Source organism: Danio rerio, chromosome 13, assembly GCF_052040795.2.
Source record: "Danio rerio strain M-AB ecotype USA chromosome 13, GRCz13ab, whole genome shotgun sequence".
Classification (NCBI taxonomy): Eukaryota; Metazoa; Chordata; class Actinopteri; order Cypriniformes; family Danionidae; genus Danio; species Danio rerio.
The window spans coordinates 22,846,864-22,866,821 of record NC_141033.1 but is presented as its reverse complement, the minus strand read 5'-3'; the positions used below and the strand labels follow the sequence as shown (position 1 = coordinate 22,866,821).

General features: G+C 35.7%; 2 protein-coding genes across 18 annotated transcripts in view; one reads left to right on the top strand and one right to left on the bottom strand.

The window, feature by feature from the left end:
• ccdc172 (coiled-coil domain containing 172) overlaps nt 1-6,153 on the bottom strand; it is a 321,472-nt gene extending 315,319 nt beyond the window's left edge. For 5 of the 14 annotated variants that reach the window (XR_015505482.1, XR_015505481.1, XR_015505479.1 and 2 more), the window contains exon 1: nt 5,081-5,338. The gene's annotated coding sequence lies outside the window, so the exon portion shown is untranslated. Of the gene's footprint in view, nt 1-5,080; nt 5,339-5,800 lie in introns of those variants that run through there. The other 9 variants (XR_015505470.1, XR_015505469.1, XR_015505471.1 and 6 more) reach the window with 4 other exon arrangements.
• Nucleotides 1-19,958, top strand: part of gfra1a (gdnf family receptor alpha 1a) — a 161,514-nt gene that overhangs the window by 27,895 nt on the left and 113,661 nt on the right. For 2 of the 4 annotated variants that reach the window (XR_015505489.1, XM_087278577.1), the window contains exon 4: nt 7,190-7,327. Coding sequence is in view for 1 of the 2 variants with exons in the window: in XM_087278577.1 (XP_087134703.1) it covers nt 7,190-7,327 (138 nt within the window). In the remaining variant the exon portion in view is untranslated. 4 annotated transcript variants of the gene reach the window in all.

Genomic DNA, 19,958 nt, shown 5'->3' with positions numbered 1-19,958 from the left:
TAGTCAGAGGTGACCAGATCTAAGGCCTGCTGTGGTCTGTATGATTGGATTGAGAAGTAGGGGAGTGATTTATCATTGTTAATAGACACTGCTGACAGCTGGAATCAGTAGGGGCGATGCCTGTGCCAGATTCAACCTCAGCCAGTCACCACAGATGCATGCAAAATTTACACAATTACCAACAACAAGTGCCAGTCAGAAAGTAGGTAGATGGGGGCAACTACATAATTACTCTGTTTTTAAACAGGTGGGAGGGATGCACACTGGAGACTGTCATAAATGGACTTTTAGGCAGTTTTATGGCAGGGTTTAGAGAAATTAATCCTGCTGCGATCTTTCCTGAGTGATCTTTCAGTTGTTCCCATGAAACAGCTCTGTTCCAGGGGCGACTGAGGCTATGGAATAGTCTCCAGAAAAACGTTGGGAGAGCTAATTTGTTAGGTACTTTTGAATCTCCTTTTTAAAAGATTACGTTTTTACTTTATTATATGTTTTATGGTATTTATGTTGTTTATTTGTTGTATTTAAAGTAGATTAAAAAAAACAACAGACACATCTATGGAAAAATGTAGAGAACACTTAAAAACGCTCTCTGGATTTACTGGATATGTCTTAACCGCAATAAAATTGTGTCCATGCAACATACTCAAGTATCACTAAACAATATAGAGCAAAACAATTTCTTACACAGGGTACAAAAATGAGTTCATCATCAATGACCTCAGACAAGATCCCTTTATAGCACCATAAGAGCCATAAGCCATAAGACAAAAGATCAGTCATAGTGTTAAAATACCGGAAATTACTGTTCAAATTGTGTTCAAGTTTGTCTATTCTGGTCTTGTAATTACAAAAAAAATTCAGGAGTTGACACTTAGGTGTGCATGGGAGTGTTAGAGTGTATGGTGTTTCCCAGTACTGGGTTGCAGCTGGAAGGGCATCCGCTGATTAAAAGATATGCTGGAATACTTGCCGGTTCATTGCGCTGTGGCAACCTACATTTACATTTACATTTAGTCATTTAGCAGACGCTTTTATCCAAAGCGACTTACAAATGAAGACAAAGAAGCAATTTACACAACTATAAGAGCAACAATGAATAAGTGCTATAGGCACGTTTCAGGTATGTAAAGAAAGTGTAAGAAGCAAAACATTAGTAATAATAATAATTATTTTTTTTTTGTAGTAAGTGGAGGAGTCAGAGAGGGATTTGTAAATAAGTAAGGAAAGTGGAAACTAAATAGTTGAGTTTTTAGGCGTTTTTTGAAAACAGCGAGTGACTCTGCCATTCTGATGCAGTTAGGAAGTTCATTCAACCAACTGGGCAGATTGAGTCGAGCGTTCGGGAAAGTGATTTCTTCCCTCTTTATGGAACCACGAGGCGACGTTCATTCACAGAACGCAAGTTTCTGGAGGGCACATAGATCTGCAGAAGTGAGAGCAGATAAGAAGGGGCGCAGCCAGAAATCGCTTTAAGCAAACATCAGAGCTTTGAATTTGATGCAAGCAGCAACTGGCAGCCAGCGCAAACAGTTGAGTAGAGGAGTGACATGTGCTCTTTAAGGTTTATTAAAGACCCTCGTGCTGCTGCGTTCCTCTGATAAATCAGAGAGTACACTGACGGAAAATGAATTAATGAATGAATTCTCTTTTTAAATTAAATGTTAGATTTTTATTAAATTTAAATAAAAAAAAACAACTGTTTACAGGTTTTTATGTTATTACTTTATTAATTAATTTATTTAATTAATATCATGATATTTTATTTATTTTTTCATTTATTTTTTTTGACAATGCAGTTTCTGACAAATAAAGCAATATTAATTTTGAAATCAACTATTCATCTTCATTCTTGGCAGTGTTGTCCAAATTGGCCATAGTGTTTGAGTGTGTGTGCGTGTGCGTGTGTGTGTGTGTGTGAATGCGAGAGTGTATGGATGCTTCCAGTACTGGGTTGCAGCTAGAAGAGCATTCGTTGCATAAAAAAATATGCTAGAATAGTTGGTGGTTCATTCCACTGTGGCAACCTCTGATAAATCAGAGACTAAGCCGAAAGAAACATAATGAATAAATGAACTAATTAATTATTATCTTTTTTATTATCTTGTAAATGTGAATGTTTTATTATATATATATATATATATATATATATATAAATAAATAAATATATATATATATATATATATATATATATATATATATATATATATATATATATATATATATATATATATATATATATATATATATATATATAATAAAAACTATTTATAGGGTATTTATTTATTTATTTTATTTATTGATTGACAATACAGTTTCCAACCAATAAAACAATATTCAGTTTCAAATCAACTATTCATCCCTAGTCTTGGCAGTGTTGTCCAGACAGTTGTTAAATATTGACTCAGTCAGAAAAGCTGTCTGTCTGTTGCTCATATTTAAAGCCTTTCAATATAATGAGAAATCTCATCGAGACCTCTGCTTCACCAAGGATTTAGCGACCCCATGGTGGGAGAGGAACAGAGAGGCTGGCAGGGCATGAAAGAAAAAACACACACACACACACAAGAAAGAAAGGAAGAGAAAAGTTGCAAATGAATGAAAGTTGAAAGCCAATGAAAAGACATGATTTTCATCTCAGCGTGACTCCAACTCTTCTAATCATGCGTTTGCTTCATGACCTACAATTGGACCAAACCAGACACGTCGCACTTCTTCCCAAAGCTGCCTTCTGTGTTTTATTCTCTGTGTTTATCAAATCACAGCTGCTCTCCACAAATATTCAGGACCATAAATAAATTAATAAGATAAAATAATAATAAAAAAACTGCATTGTATCCAGCTGTTCCTGTCTTTGTGCCGGTCTTATAAATGATCAGCCCCCCTCGCTCAAATCCTCAGTTTCACTCCTTTATTTGTAAAGTCAAGTACAAAGATCTCCAACAGTCAAAGCAACATCATTAATCCATCATCAGTCTGTGTCACCATATTTCACAGACTGCTGGGTAAATATATTCTCTCTGTTAAATAGCTTTTCCTAGAAAATTGCTTGATATTTAATTAATATTTTTATCATTCCTTTTTTAAATATTTGATGTTTTTAAATATGTAATTGTTTTTGGTAATATGGTTTATTTAATTTTGTTCATTTCTTGTGAAACTGATGTGAGTCTTTTTTCGCTCTGTATGACAACTCAAAGGGCATTGGATTTGTGTGTAGCTGCACAGCATTCGTGAGCACGCTGGATGGTCTGCTATACTGTGCTATAGAATAAAGTACAAAATCTCACACTTTATCCAAACGAGTGAATCTATTGCATTGCTAGACTACAAATAAACCAATTTTATACTTCTGGAACGCATTTATTTGATCAAATGTGACCCTAAATCGGTCCATAAAATGTTGTATTTCAAATCAGTCTAGTCTTTATTATTATTATTATTATTATTATTATTATTATTATTATTATTTTCATTTAATAATAGCTAAGTTAATTTTAATTAACTTCTTTAATTTTCTTTAATTTCATAGTACTTTTTTTCTCAAAATTGTGAGATACACAAAACTGAAATAAAGTGTTTTATACTATTCTAATAAACACATGAACAAGCAAACATATGAATGAATGAATGAATGAATGAATGAATGAATGAATGAATGAATGAATGAATGAATGAATGAATGAATGTCACATTGTTTTCAATACTGGAAACAATCTTCAATTTCCCGCAAAAACAGCTTTTTTCCCCTTATAATTATCCTCATTATCCTTATTAAAAATCATGCAATAAAGACCCTAAACTTTGAAACAGTAGTGCATCTGTTTAGTGCATTGTCTTTTAATTTAACCTATGTCAGAGGTTATCAACTTTGGTTAGCCTGAGGGCCAAATATCAAGCACATGAGATACAGTAGGCCACTTTTTTGAACATTATTTATTTGTCTAAAGAAGGCTTTTGACACATTGGTTTTCCATGTACCTCCATAAAAGCAAATTCACATTACTACGCAGAGTTAAAAATCCATTTTTTTTTATTATCCAAAGTACAGTAAAATGAAATGAAAGGTTCCATAAGGATTTGGCATTGTTCACGGTAGTCTCCCGATAGATGTGAAATTTACATGTTCATTCATTCATTTGTTTTAGCCGTAGTCTCTTTATTATTCAAAGGTCACCACAGCGGAATGAACTGCCAACTAATCAGGCATATGTTTTATGCAGCGGATACCCTTCCACCCACAACCCAGTACTGGGAAACACCCATACACTTGCATTAACACCCACACAAACACTACAGCCAATTTAGCTTATTCTATTCACCTCTATTGCATGTCTTTGCATTTGTGGGAGAAACCGGAGCATCTGGAGGAAAACCACGTGAACTGGGAGAACATGCAAACTCCATACAGAAATACCGACTGACCCAGCCAAGGCTCGAACCAGCAACCTTCTTGCTGTGAGGCGATTGTGCTACCCACTTCACTATCATGACGCATGTGCAAATAATGCAATAGAATGTAAAATTATAGTTTATAGATTGTTTAATTAAAAATTGTATTCAAAAATACATGTAAATGCCTATTTGTTTTGTCAACATTGCTTTGTCGACATTTTTGTTGACATTGCAGCATATTTTTAAAGCATTATAATATTATAAAAAATGAATGCAAAAACTAATTGTGTGCTTCATAGAGATGTAACGGTATACACTGAAGTCTATAGATGTAACGGTATACACTAAAGTCTAAAGTATACACTATGGGTCGGTATATACCTCGGTTTTGGTGTCACGGTTTGAAACTAGTACGGTACAACAGCTGAAGATTTTAATGCATAAATTAAAATTAAAAGCAGTAATTAAAAATAAAACTTTATACGCAGAAAACTAACTAAGAATTTATAGTCTAAAAATTCATCTCAACCCTCTCCTAAAACAATGGAAATAAAATAATTATATAGAAAATGTAAGATTCAGTAAGCTTCCAAACTGAAATCTCTTTTACTGAAAATACAGCACAGTGTCCATCCTTGCAGCAGATCCAGCTGTTTAATATTATGTGTGTGTAAAGAACACTCACCGACTGACGAGCTCACATGATGAGACAATATCTTATATTTCCATTGTTTATGGACACGCATCACCACTCGAGTCATTTGCAGCCCTCAATGTTTAGAAGCCGTGTGGAAACACAGCAGCACTCATTTTTAACACATACTGTCAGTTTCAGAAAAGTAGACCAATCAGAAGAACTCGGAAGTGGGACTAGTTGCAAGTAGGAAGTTGTCATGACACCAGGAAAATAGCAGAACCACTCGTGTCAGAACCACTGCTATTTGACACTGCTGTGTCATGTTTTCTGACAGAAAATGTAACCGAACCTTGACAGTAATACCGTGACTGTTCAGGATGAAAACACGTTACAGTCCTAGTGCTTCACTACATGTATATGCCTAAATGCCTAAATGCCTTTATATACATAAATCTAACCTGTGTTGATTTAATGATTTTGTTTCTGATATATTTTAAACAAAACAAAAATTCAGTGTCTGTTGTCAATGCATTGTGCTGAGTTTCTTATGTGACTTCTAGATCTCTTCTATGGCCTCATGGGATAGTAAAGTATGCACTGGATTTCTCCTTTTCACATATAGTTTCATGAGAGCTACATACTTCTGATTTATCATTCTGCTTTTGACATTTACGTAGCAAAGATCACCTATTCCTTTGCTGGCTTTGGCATTCCCATGCTTACTCTTGGTTTGTTTAGAACTATACTCCCATAAATCTTTTGTCTTACCTTTTCTTTATGCTGATTCCTTCTGTTTTAACCATGCCATCTCTATTTCTCTGCTTGTAAATGCATCGTTTCATTTTTGTGCAGTTTTTTTGGGTGTCTTGGTCTGAATAGCTCCTTTACACTGTTTGTCGAGTGTTCCTGGATGTCACATCCTTTTGTGCTTTTTCCAGCTTTGCATTATATGGTTTTAATCTTGCTTTTGTGTCTTCACCTCCCCAATGTACAGCTCTTCCTCTTTGTGTTTAGCTGAGCTTTGTCTGTTTCAGATTCGCTGTTAATTGCACTGCAATGTGATTGACTGACTGACTTTGAATGCAAAAATCCCTTTCTTTTGAATTGCTGCAGTGTCATATGCATCACCTGAATGCCTAAATATATTACAAATTTTAGTTCATTCTTAACTTATTAAAACCTTTTCCATCTGATATCACACAGGATTTGATGATGGTACTAAACTACTAGTTTATTATTCACCTGTTAAAGAGATAGCTCACCCAAAAGTGAAAACTTCCCCACATTACTTCACACTCGTGTTCTACTGTAAGTTTTGAAGATTTTTTTTCTTATGTTGAACAAAAAACAAGATATTCAGAGGAATGTTGGAAAAAAAAGTAGCCATTGAGATCTAAAGGACCAAAACATACAGTTAAAGTTTGTTTTTTGTTTTCTCTTTAAATATTTCCCAAATTATGTTTAACAGAGCAAGAACATTTTAACAGTATTTCTGATAATATTTTTTTCTTCTGGAAAAAGTCTTATATGTTTTATTTCAGCTAGAATAAAAGCAGTTTTAAACACATTTTAAGGTCAAATTTATTAGCCCCTTTAAGCTATATTTTTTCAGTTGTCTAAAACAAACCATCATTATACAATAACTTGCCTAATTACCCTAACCTGCTTAGTTAATCTAATTAACCTAGATGAGCCTTTAAATGTCACTTTAAGCTGTATAGAAGTGTCTTGAAAAATATCTAGTAAAATATTATGTACTGTCATCATGGCAAAGATAAAACAAATCATTATTTGAAATTGGTTATTAATGTTTAGAAATGTGTTGAAAAAATCTCTCCGTTAAACAGAAATTGGGTTAAAAATTAACGCGGCTTATAATTCAGGGGGGCTAATAATTCTGACATCTTTATATGCTTTTTTTTCCAACATTCAATACATCCAATATATCCTTTGTGTTCAACAGCAGAAGAAAAAAATCTGGGTTGAAACAAGTAGAGAATGAGAAAATAACGCACAATTTTTGGATGAACTATCTCTTTAAATCCTTTACCAACTGATATAACCTGTGAATGTGGTTCTCCAAACTCTTAGTTGGTGTCCTTTTTCAACTTCACTTGATTAATAGGAAAATACTGAGTATGGTGAGTCTCTTTACAGAAGGAGGGACTAGCAGTGGTCCCTGGAGCACTGCCATCACCATAGCCCCAGGGAAAGGGTCCCAGGGCCGGTCAAGACCACATGAGCCTCAAGACCCCAGTAGAAACAGAAGGGCACACCCAAACTGGGCTGTTCTGGGTAAATACAGCACTAATACTTGCTGAACGGATGAGTGTGCATGCCATTAACAGAGTGAAGCATTGTTCATTGTCTGAGCTGTGATTCAATGGTGACAGTTGCAATGTTTGGTCTGTGGAATGTGGAGAGAGTACTGAAAAATCATACCCAGGTAAAAATACATGTACATGCCAAGTACAAGTACTCAAGTACGAGTAAAAAGTAGCACTTTTAAAAGTACTCAAGAGTAGTCAGTATCACACAGTGAATGTTACTCAGTACTGTAAACCCAATTTATGCATGTATTGGAAAACATAAATGTAGTGTATATAGTTGTTGTTTAAGGCCATTTTGCTATTTCAGTCAATACACATTAGCCATCCTTCATCTTCTCAACAGTCACATTAAGTCACAGTCTAAGCAGTCTCTCAGTCGTTGCGTGTAACAATTTAGCATCTTCTTGAACACTTTTAATGTTTGGGGTATTTATAAAGCATCCACAGATGTGAAATTAGGTAAACTGTGCTGAAGCATGTGATGCCTAATCCTTGATCAATCTTAAAGTGATAAAATACTTTTTTGCCACACATAGCCTGTTTACTTTGAATGCAAGCTGCATGAAGGTGGTGATGTAGTTATCGTCCATTTTGACATGCTCATATTCCCCCTCCATCAAGACAGCTTGCCAGAAACAACAAAGAACGCTATAGCAAACGGAACCTGGTGAACCATTTACATAAAGGGAAACGGTGAACACAACAATCAATTACTTTGCTGGACAACTAGTTAACTATTAAACAGGAGTAATTGTTCAATCTTCAGGTAATTCATTCATTTGGCTTCGTTTGGGTTACGATTACTCAAAACTCGAATGTGTGCAATACTTATCCCCGCTTTCCAGCTAGGTGAAGGCAATTGACAGTAAATGTAACATAGTGATGTATGAAAATTATACAGAACTGTTTTCATTGTTCTCAGCAGTAAGAACAGAGTAGACCTATATGCTTTTGGAAAGAAAAGGCTCTTTATCTCCCCTTCGGAGTAAACAAAGCTGTAAAATATAAAATGGAATATAAAGTACAGATTAAGAGGCTGTAGTTTTGGCTCTGAGAGAGACCCCAGCGTTCGTACTAGATGAATAATTTAAGCACCTGCAATATTGTGTGTGCTTCAGAGGGGGACAATTTCCCTCTTGTTCTCCTGAACAAGTGCTGCTCATTCCCTGGGCCTCGGATGCTGCATTGTGAGTGCCGCAGAGTGTTGATTTCCTATCCTCACTGTTGTCATTTTAACCAATATGACAGATAAATGTTATTTGTAGAGCATCTGGCTGTCTTTTTACATGGTGACACCAAACAAATGGGAATTTCAAGCCTTGATTTAAATTGTGCAATCTGTTTTCAAAAGCTAGAAGGGTGGTTGTGTTGCTGGCACATCGTGAACTCGATAAAGAAAACATGGAGATGTTAAGTCACAGGTTTGAAATTAAACAAGCAGAACACTGACAAGAAAACTTGAATATGGAAGAATTATTCAGATTGTGTCTGGAATAGCAATTTTCTGTACAATGAATATGAATGTAGGACTTGAATTAGTATGCTGTTTGGAACAGGGAACACCTCAGGGAAGCATCTATGCACAAGAACACGCAAAGACATACAGAAGCATATAACAACTTTCCTCCTAAGATCTGCATTGTATTTGTCAGGGCAAAGAAATAGGTCAGACATTCTAACTATTTCATATCGGTATCAACTAGCCAGTCCTTTTTGCATTTAAACTTTTTATACAAGTGTAAGACATTTTAGTGCCTAGACGTGTTATGTTTGTGTCTGGGAATCTTCTTTAAAGGGGACCTATTATGCAAAAATCACTCTTGTAAGGGGTTTAAACACAATTTTGTGGCATCAGTCTGCGAATATAGCCAGTTTTTTATGAAAAAAATTTGTTAATTTTATTTTTTCATAATCACACTTGATTAAAACTAGGGATGCACCGTTCCCGATACTTGGATCAGATATTCGTTAGACACCACATACTTCTGCTGGATCGGGTATCGGCCAGCTAGTACCAATCCAAATCCCATCTTGCACGTGCACTATATTCTTTGTAATTTATAAGTCAACAAAAGCCACGAAGATAGCCTATTACAAGAAAATTTGTCATGTAGACTTCTATATCCCAAATGTTCTGAAGCCATTCTATAGTTTAATGTAAAATACAGATAAATATTCAAGTGCTTAAATTCATGTTCAATTCAGCGCTTCCCGGCGCTGTGACTGTCAATTATTCTCCTTTTATTTATAATTCAAACTGTGCGTTGCGTTCATGACAACAGGAAAAGCTTTCTCCAAGACAATTTGTTCCTGTTAGTTTTAATAATCAGTGGAGAAATCCATTTAGTTCTGCATTAAATGGGTTCATTTCGACCCTTAACATGGAGTTTATTGCAGTTTCTAATCATGTTGTGCTGTGTCTGTTAGATCAGCACATCGCATTCGCAACACTGGAGTAGAGAGGGTTACCTGCTCTTTCGCACACAAAGTAGGCCTACCTAAAACTTTAAATGAGCAAAGGCTCAATAATGCATTGCACAGATCCCCAGCGCACTAATTTCTCCCCTTTGTGCTGCTGTTTTGAAAGTGTCCGCAAATACCAGAGGGCTGCGCACTGTGTTTCAGTGTTGCATCAAGCGCTTAATCAAGCACACTGGCTGCGCAGAAGCGACGTGCACCCCTCCGTAAAATTATTCTCATAAAGAGTTTCTGTACTTTCATTCTTCCAACTGAGTTTATTCTTTGTAGGTAAATAGGTTGAGTGCTGCTAATAGTTTGTAAAGCCCGGCCCATTTTGGTCAAAGTATTTGATTAAATAAATACAAGTGAAACTGGTGAGCGCAATATGGTTCTCAATTGCTTGTTTATTTTGTGGGTAACAGACCAACAAAATACATTATAATAACCAACAAATTATACCAAATAAATTAATTTCAAAAAGACAATTTTTCAGACAAAAAATAACTTTTCAGACCTGCTTTCAGTTTCTCCATCTCACTCCCTACGAGTTTAGACGAGGGAATGCTTATTAAGTAACACTCGCCTCAGAGGGTTTAGTTTAGTCTGCGTCAAACCTTCAGAAAAATATCAGGCTTTGCTAAAAGGCAGGTTATTTTGCCAATGATTAGAATCAATAGTGGTAGCCTAGTACAGATTTCAAAGAAAAATCATAATATTAAAAAAGGAAACATAAGCTGGATCCCAACAGATCAGATCAATGTCATAATGAATGCTCAAATAATGTAGCCTATAAATTATAGCAAGCATCATGTTTTTAGTTAGATTGCGTCATCTGTCATATAATGTAACATCTGTCTGTTATTTTTTACTAAAGAAGATATATTATTTGAGCACCTGAACTATAGAAACTGTATTAGGTTTAGTGATAATCTCTCTCTCGTTAGCACAAACAGCCCTGAGTGAAAAGCAGCCGCCCACCACAAGAGTTTTAAATCTGCTGCTATGGTGACACATAGATGTTTGTAGCCCCGCCCTCTTTTGAAAAAGAGCACAATTTAGTTTAAATTTAAAGCGCCAGTCACCAAAACGGCACAATTTGGATCAAAGCCTTAAAGGGGCAGTTTAAATGCATTATAACAAATTATGTATGTGATATTTTGAACTGAAAATTCACTTGCACACATAATAGGTCCCCTTTAAATCCTCTGTGATGATACACAGAGAAAGTCATACATGATCTTGCACGGTCAATTGTGGTGTCTTGCATTTGTGCCATGCTATGCCAGGATCAGGCATTATAATATAATTTTAGCCAGATTTTAACACAGTTTATTTGAGTTTGGTGTGGTGATATATACATGACACTAGTCATTAAATAATTTTATCTTTTACACTATGTCATTCTGGTTAAGAACCAATGCCTCATTTTGAACACTTTACGACACCCCCATCCAAACAAAAACAAAAAATAAATAACAACATGTTTAATGGGTAACGCTGTAGCCTCACAGCAAGAAGGTTGCCGGTTTGAGCCTTGGCTGGGTTAGTTGTCATTTCTGTGTGGAGTTTGCATGTTCTCCCTGCCTTCACGTGGGTTTCCTTTGGGTGCTCCGTTTTCCCACACAGTCCAAAGACATGCGGTACAGGTGATTGGTGTAAGCTACTTTGTCCGTATTGTATGGGTTCCCAGTGATGCAGCTGGAAGCGCATCCGCTGTGTAAAGCATATGCTGGAAAAGTTGGCAGTTCATTCTGCTGTGGCGATTAATAAATGGACTATATCTAAAAGAAAATTTATAAATAAATGAACTTGTTTAATATTTTCCTGTCATTCAAAACAGAACCCATTACATCTGTTGATCAGCTTGTATACATTGTGAAACAAAGTAGAAATGAGGGTACAGGTGCTGTGACTGAAAGTGGAATTGTGCATTAAGAAATAACTCGTGGAGCTGTGGCAGCAATACTGCTGTTTTAATGATCTTTCCTCAGCTGCTTCTAGCCATTGTTTGTTCATAGTCTTGTTCTGGAACGCTACCATATTCACCGTTTACTAACTTCTTTATGCACTATGGGTTCAGCCTTAATTTCCCCAGTTTCCACATAATGTTTTTTTTTCTGCTGATGAGAGGTTTGATCACTGCAGGACTTCTCTGAAACATCGAGACCCTGTGTAGCACAGTTGTCAAATCCACTTCATTGAGGCCCGTAACTACACAGTTTTTTCTGCAAACCTGATTCAACACACTTACCTGTAGGCTTCAAACCATAGATATATACGTTAGATATCACAAACAGACACTGAGTATGTGATAACAGCGCTGCCACTTTTTTACAGTGCTCCCAGGACAAATGTCATTCGACCGAATTAGTCAAGACAGTGTGCCAATGTGAAGATGCTGGACTTTAGCGCTCTGTATGGGTGTAGTAACAAGCAAACAAAGAAAACAAAGCACAAAGGCAGAACATTTCATTGGTAAGTTTTCGTTTTTTATGCTTTTGTACGTTATAAACGTTTGTGCTCAACAAGTAACGTTATTGATGATAATACAGTCTCTTACTGCATTCACCATAAAGCAAAGTAGCACCAACTTGCACAAAATTCCAGGCTTATGCTAGTTCTGTTGAATAAATAAAAGCAAAATGCAAAAGAAACGACAACAAGACACTGCGGTGCTAGAAACTTGAATTATTGTCGGTTAAGTGAACGAGACGTTCATAACGGATATTCATTCACAAACGACTCGCTGCCTCCAGTAGAACTAGAAGTGAAAGCAGGTTTCAGAATACAAATTAGATCCAATTAAACAGGGAGGAAGGATAATACATGTCCATGCACATAAACACATGCTCTTTGTCAGAAATGCCCATGCGGTCACTTATCCATCTATGTAGAAAAGTAATGTAAATTATCATTTTCGTAATAAAAAAAAAAAAAACTTATTTGCATACTGACCACCAGGAAAACTCCCGATTATAGATATATGCATAAATGTGTATGTCTCTGACTCTGGATGGCCACTGTGTTCCACTGCACCTTGGTCCCTCATTCATTTAAAAGGAGCACTACCCTGTACCAAAATGGTGGCTCTATTATTGACACATTCCTTCCAATAGACAACAACAGTGTATGGCAGGGGCGTAGATTTAGGATGGACGGAGGGTACACATCCCCACCAATATCCACAGACCATTGAAATGTCCCCACCAATAATTTAATCCACTTTTAAAAAATAAATTTAATTTTAATTTAAAAAATCACGCTCTCAACATTACTCTAGACAGGCAGAAAGGGTTCAAGCACGCTCTCTTCGAGTCCTCCCACCCCCAAAACACATATGGACATTGCGATTGACTATGCTTTTCCCTGCTATCATGTGAGAGGCTGTGGCTGCATTCAGATCAGCAGCACCAAATGCAGCGGAGTGTTTTTTTCTCATGCAAGAATAAGGTGTGTTGGGTGACACACAAGTAAGCATGGCAGCAGCAAAAAAGGTGGACATACGGAGCATTTTTCAATGAAAGTGTGAGTCACATAAACGCAAGTTCACTACCTGAATGAGTGCATCATGATAATGGCGTTAATGCTTGTTTTTTTCCTCCGCTTTAACGCAGTCTGTTGTTACAGCAGACTGATATAGGCTAGTCTGTCAATAATATGCCCTGAAAACTAACTGCAGAATAAACAGCTAAAGTATATGATCTCATTTATTTAAGTATATGATCTCAGTTCTACTAATCTCTAGCATGTCCAATTTCAGCTAAAACACTTAGTCAGAATAAAAAGAGCCTGTGTATAGGCACAATACTGATATATGAGACATGTTATATTTGCACTATGGCTAAAATAAACTGAAGTCTTTATTAAACTCTCTCTTTATCAGTTAATAAACATTATTCTAACATTACACTTTCTGGCCTGTGGCCAGCTTATTGAAAAGGTGGCTATTTATTTTCTGAAAAACCGAACCTTTTTGCAGTTATTTGCCTGATTTCTATTTAATTATGAGGTATAAATATTGCATATTTATATTAATGACATTTTAAGAACAAATTTTTGCTTTTGGCGGATGATCATCACAACCACACTATCTGATGTACCAAAAATATTTCCAACCATTTTGTCAAATTTCTTATCACACTGATTTACTATTTTAAGTATTCATTAACAAATGTGCATTTTAACTGTAAGTATTATATTACAGTTATATGAATAATGACAATTTTGAAAAAAAAATGAAAAAAAATTTAAATACAAATTTATTATTATCTGTCATTATTTATTTATTTTTTTTTTCAGAAATCTGTTAAATCATGTTTTAAATTAAACACTGAGGCCTACAGGCCAATAACAAACTGGCCAGCATATTAAGCTTTCCTTGGTCAGATTTTGGCCACTTGGATAATCAGAAGAAATTTAAAAATAACTAGATTCTTAAAGTTTGAGAACAAACTTTGAGGCTGGCTTGTGAAAGCCTGACGGTAATAGTTTATTTAGTTTAAACAGTTTTAAAAAGTATGAAAAGATAGATAGATAGATAGATAGATAGATAGATAGATAGATAGATAGATTAGCATGTTATTAGCATGATTTTAACGTGAAAAAGCATGTTGTTAGCATGATTCTAGCATGAATTAGCATGTTGTTAGCATGATTTTAGTATGAATTAGCATGTTGTTAGCATGAATTAGCATGTTGTTAGCATGATTCTAGCATGTATTAGCATGTTGTTAGCACGATTCTAGCATGAATTAGCATGTTACTAGCATGATTCTAGCATGAATTAGCATGTACCTAGCATGATTTTAACATGAATTAGCATGTTACTAACATGATTTTAGCATGAATTAACACGATTATAGCATGAATTAGCATGTTGTTAGCATGATTCTAGCATGAATTAGCATGTTCTTAGCATGATTCTAGCATGAATTAGCATGTTACTAGCATGATTCTAGCCAGAATTAGCATGTTCCTAGCATGATTCTAGCATGAATTAGCATGTTACTAGCATGATTCTAGGATGAATTAGCATGTTGTTAGCATGATTCTAACATGAATTAGCATGTACCTAGCATGATTTTAACATGAATTAGCATGTTACTAGCATGATTTTAGCATGAATTAACACGATTCTAGCATGAATTAGCATGTTGTTAGCATGATTCTAGCATGAATTAGCATGTTGTTAGCATGATTCTAGCATGAATTAGCATGTTATTAGCATGATTTTAGCATGAATTAACACGATTCTAGCATGAATTAGCATGTTGTTAGCATGATTCTAACAAGAATTAGCATGTTACTAGCATGATTCTAGCATGAATTAGCATGTTGTTAGCATGATTCTAGCATGAATTAGCATGTGACTAGCATGATTCTAGCATGAATTAGCATGTGACTAGCATGATTCTAGCATGAATTAGCATGTTGTTAGCATGATTCTAACATGAATTAGCATGTTACTAGCATGATTCTAGCATGAATTAGCATGTTGTTAGCATGATTCTAGTATGAATTAGCATGTGACTAGCATGATTCTAGCATAAATTAGCATGTGACTAGCATGATTCTAGCTTGAATTAGCATGTAACTAGCATGATTCTAGCATGAATTATAATAGATAGATAGATCGATAGATAGGTAGAGGTAGATAGATAGATAGATAGATAGATAGATAGATAGATAGATAGATAGATAGATAGATAGATAGATAGATAGATAGATAGATAGAGACAGACAGACAGACAGACAGACAGACAGACAGACAGACAGACAGACAGACAGACAGACAGACAGACAGACAGACAGACAGACAGACAGACAGATAGATAGATAGATAGATAGAGACAGACAGACAGACAGACAGACAGATAGATAGATAGATAGATAGATAGATAGATACATAGATAGATAGATAGATAGATAGATAGATAGATAGATAGATAGATAGATAGATAGATAGATAGATAGATAGATAGGTAGAGGTAGATAGATAAAGGTAGATAGATAGATAGATAGGTAGAGGTAGATAGATAGGTAGATAGATAGATAGATAGATAGATAGATAGATAGATAGATAGATAGATGTAGATAGATAGATAGATAGATAGATAGATAGATAGATAGATAGATAGATAGATAGATAGATAGATAGATAGATGGATAGATAGATAGATAGATAGATGGATGGTGTTCGAGCATGAGTCAAACAAGCCAACCCTCGCCTCTCTACGATGTTCTGATGCTGAGATATAGCTGGTGCCATATCGTTGCTAGGTTACTCTGTTTTGTTGCTATGGAGTTGATTGACAGCTTAGACTGATGATATATCAAAGCTTCTTGCCAGTATGAACAGTTAAAAACAACCCCCATGTCTCTATCACACTGCAGCATGACAATATCAGTCTGAACCTCTTTAATGGCAGTCTATGGGACAGTTGCTAGGGTGCAGTATCTGGTTGTTAGGGTGTGGCTAAAAAGTTAAAAGGCCATCAGTGATTGGCTGCTGGCTAGACTGAGTTAAATGAGCTCAATCATTAGTCTGTAGGACAGTCTGATGCAGAGTTATGAGCTCACAAAGTTTGATCCCATGTAAAGTCAATGAGAGTCTTTTGCAATGGAAGTCTATGGGACGGTTTCTAGGGTCCAAAAGTGGTTGCTAGGGCGTGGCCAGAAAGTTTAAAGGTGATCAGTCATTGGCAGTTTGATAGTCTGAGTTAAATGAGCCCAGTTAGAAGTCTGTGTGACATTCTGATGCGGAGTTATGAGGTCACAAAGTTTGATCCAATGTTACGTCTATGGGATTTTTCCGACGGTCCCGGGACGTTTTTCGGGAAACCGAAAGTCGGATCAGTCGGAAAGGATATAGCAACTCGAGTCAGAATAGTTCGGAGGTCTGACCCGAGTTTGATGGTCATAGCTTGAAAGGTCTAGGTGGAGATAGAGTTTAATTTTTAGTCTCAGAAGAAGAATAATAATATAAATAATAATAATAACTAGATTCTTAAAGTTTGAGAACAAACTTTGAGGCTGGCTTGTGAAAGCCTGACGGTAATAGTTTATTTAAACAGTTTTTAAAAAGTATGAAAAGATAGATAGATAGATAGATAGATAGATAGATAGATAGATAGATAGATAGATAGATAGATAGATAGATAGATAGATAGATGTTGTTAGCATAATTCTAGCATAAATTAGCATAATGTTAGCATGATTCTAGCATAAATTAGCATGTTGTTAGCATGATTCTAGCATTAATTAGCATGTTGTTAGCATGATTCTAACATGATTTAGCATGTTGTTAGCATGATTCTAGCATGATTTAGCATGTTGTTAGCATGATTCTAGCATGAATTAGCATGTTACTAGCATGATTCTAGCATGAATTAGCATGTTGTTAGCATAATTCTAGCATGAATTAGCATGTTACTAGCATGATTCTAGTATGAATTAGCATGTTACTAGCACGATTCTAGCATGAATTAGCATGTTACTAGCATGATTCTAGCATGAATTAGCATGTACCTAGCATGATTTTAACATGAATTAGCATGTTACTAGCATGATTTTAGCATGAATTAGCACGATTCTAGCATGAATTAGCATGTTGTTAGCATGATTCTAGCATGAATTAGCATGTTACTAGCATGATTCTAACATGAATTATCATGTTGTTAGCATGATTCTAGCATGAATTAGTATGTTACTAGCATGATTCTAGCATGAATTAGCATGTTACTAGCATGATTCTAGCATGAATTAGCATGTTGTTAGCACGATTCTAGCATGAATTAGCATTTGACTAGCATGATTCTAGCATGAATTAGCATGTTGTTAGCATGATTCTAACATGATTTAGCATGTTGTTAGCATGATTCTAGCATGATTTAGCATGTTGTTAGCATGATTCTAGCATGAATTAGCATGTTACTAGCATGATTCTAGCATGAATTAGCATGTTGTTAGCATAATTCTAGCATGAATTAGCATGTTACTAGCATGATTCTAGTACGAATTAGCATGTTACTAGCACGATTCTAGCATGAATTAGCATGTTACTAGCATGATTCTAGCATGAATTAGCATGTACCTAGCATGAGTTTAACATGAATTAGCATGTTACTAGCATGATTTTAGCATGAATTAGCACGATTTTAGCATGAATTAGCATGTTGTTAGCATGATTCTAGCATGAATTAGCATGTTACTAGCATGATTCTAACATGAATTATCATGTTGTTAGCATGATTCTAGCATGAATTAGTATGTTACTAGCATGATTCTAGCATGAATTAGCATGTTACTAGCATGATTCTAGCATGAATTAGCATGTTGTTAGCACGATTCTAGCATGAATTAGCATTTGACTAGCATGATTCTAGCATGAATTTGCATGTGACTAGCATGATTCTAGCATGAATTAGCAAGTTGTTAGCATGATTCTAGCATGAATTAGCATGTTACTAGCATGATTCTAGCATGAATTAGCATGTTGTTAGCATGATTCTAACATGAATTAGCATGCTACTAGCATGATTCTAGCACGAATTAGCATGTTGTTAGCATGATTCTAACATGAATTAGCATGTTACTAGCATGATTCTAGCATGAATTAGCATGTTGTTAGCATGATTCTAGCATGAATTAGCATGTTGTTAGCATGATTCTAGTATGAATTAGCATGTGACTGGCATGATTCTAGCATGAATTAGCATGTGACTAGCATGATTTTAGCATGAATTAGCATGTAACTAGCATGATTCTAGCATGAATTAGCATGTGACTAGCATGATTCTAGCATGAATTAGCATGTAGCTAGCATGATTCTAGCATGAATTAGCATGTTGTTAGCATGATGGATAGATAGATAGATAGATAGATAGATAGATAGATAGATAGATAGATAGGTAGAGGTAGATAGATAGATAGATAGATAGATAGATAGATAGATAGATAGATAGATAGATAGATAGATAGATAGATAGAAGTAGATAGATAGATAGATAGATAGATAGATAGAAGTAGATAGATAGATAGATAGATAGATAGATAGATAGATAGATAGATAGATAGAAGTAGATAGATAGATAGATAGATAGATAGATAGATAGATAGATAGATAGATAGATAGATAGATAGATAGATAGATGGAGTGCGAGCATGAGTCAAACAAGCCAACCCCCGCCTCTCTACGATGTTCTGATGCTGAGATATAGCTGGTGCCATATCGTTGCTAGGTTAGTCTGTTTTGTTGCTATGGAGTTGATTGACAGCTTAGACTGATGATGTATCAAAGCTTCTTGCCAGTATGAACAGTTAAACACAACCCCCATGTCTCTATCACAATGCAGCATGACAATATCAGTCTGAACCTCTTTAATTGCAGTCTATGGGACAGTTGCTAGGGTGCAGTATCTGGTTGTTAGGGCGTGGCTAGAAAGTTAAAAGGCCATCGGCGATTGGCTGCTGGCTAGACTGAGTTAAATGAGCTCAGCCGTTAGTCTGTAGGACAGTCTGATGCAGAGTTATGAGCTCACAAAGTTTGATCCAATGTAAAGTCAATGAGAGTCTTTTGCAATGGAAGTCTATGGGACGGTTTCTAGGGTCCAAAAGTGGTTGCTAGGGCGTGGCCAGAAAGTTTAAAGGTGATCAGTCATTGGCAGTTTGATAGTCTGAGTTAAATGAGCCCAGTTAGAAGTCTGTGTGACATTCTGATGCGGAGTTATGAGGTCACAAAGTTTGATCCAATGTTACGTCTATAGGATTTTTCCGACGGTCCCGGGACGTTTTTCGGAAAACCGAAAGTCGGATCAGTCGGAAAAGATATAGCAACTCGAGTCAGAATAGTTCGGAGGTCTGACCCGAGTTTGATGGTCATAGCTTGAATGGCCTAGGACGAGATAGAGTTTAATTTTTAGTCTCAGAAGAAGAATAATAATATTAATAATAATAAGTTTAATAGGATAACAGTAGTCTGGCTTGCTACACAAGCCAGCCTAATAATAATAAGTTTAATAGGATAACAGTAGTCTGGCTTGCTACACAAGCCAGCCTAATTAATATCCACCTTTTAGTCTTTCGAACCACCAGAACCCCTCTTGACTATGAGCCTGAAACGTAATAACTTGTGTGAA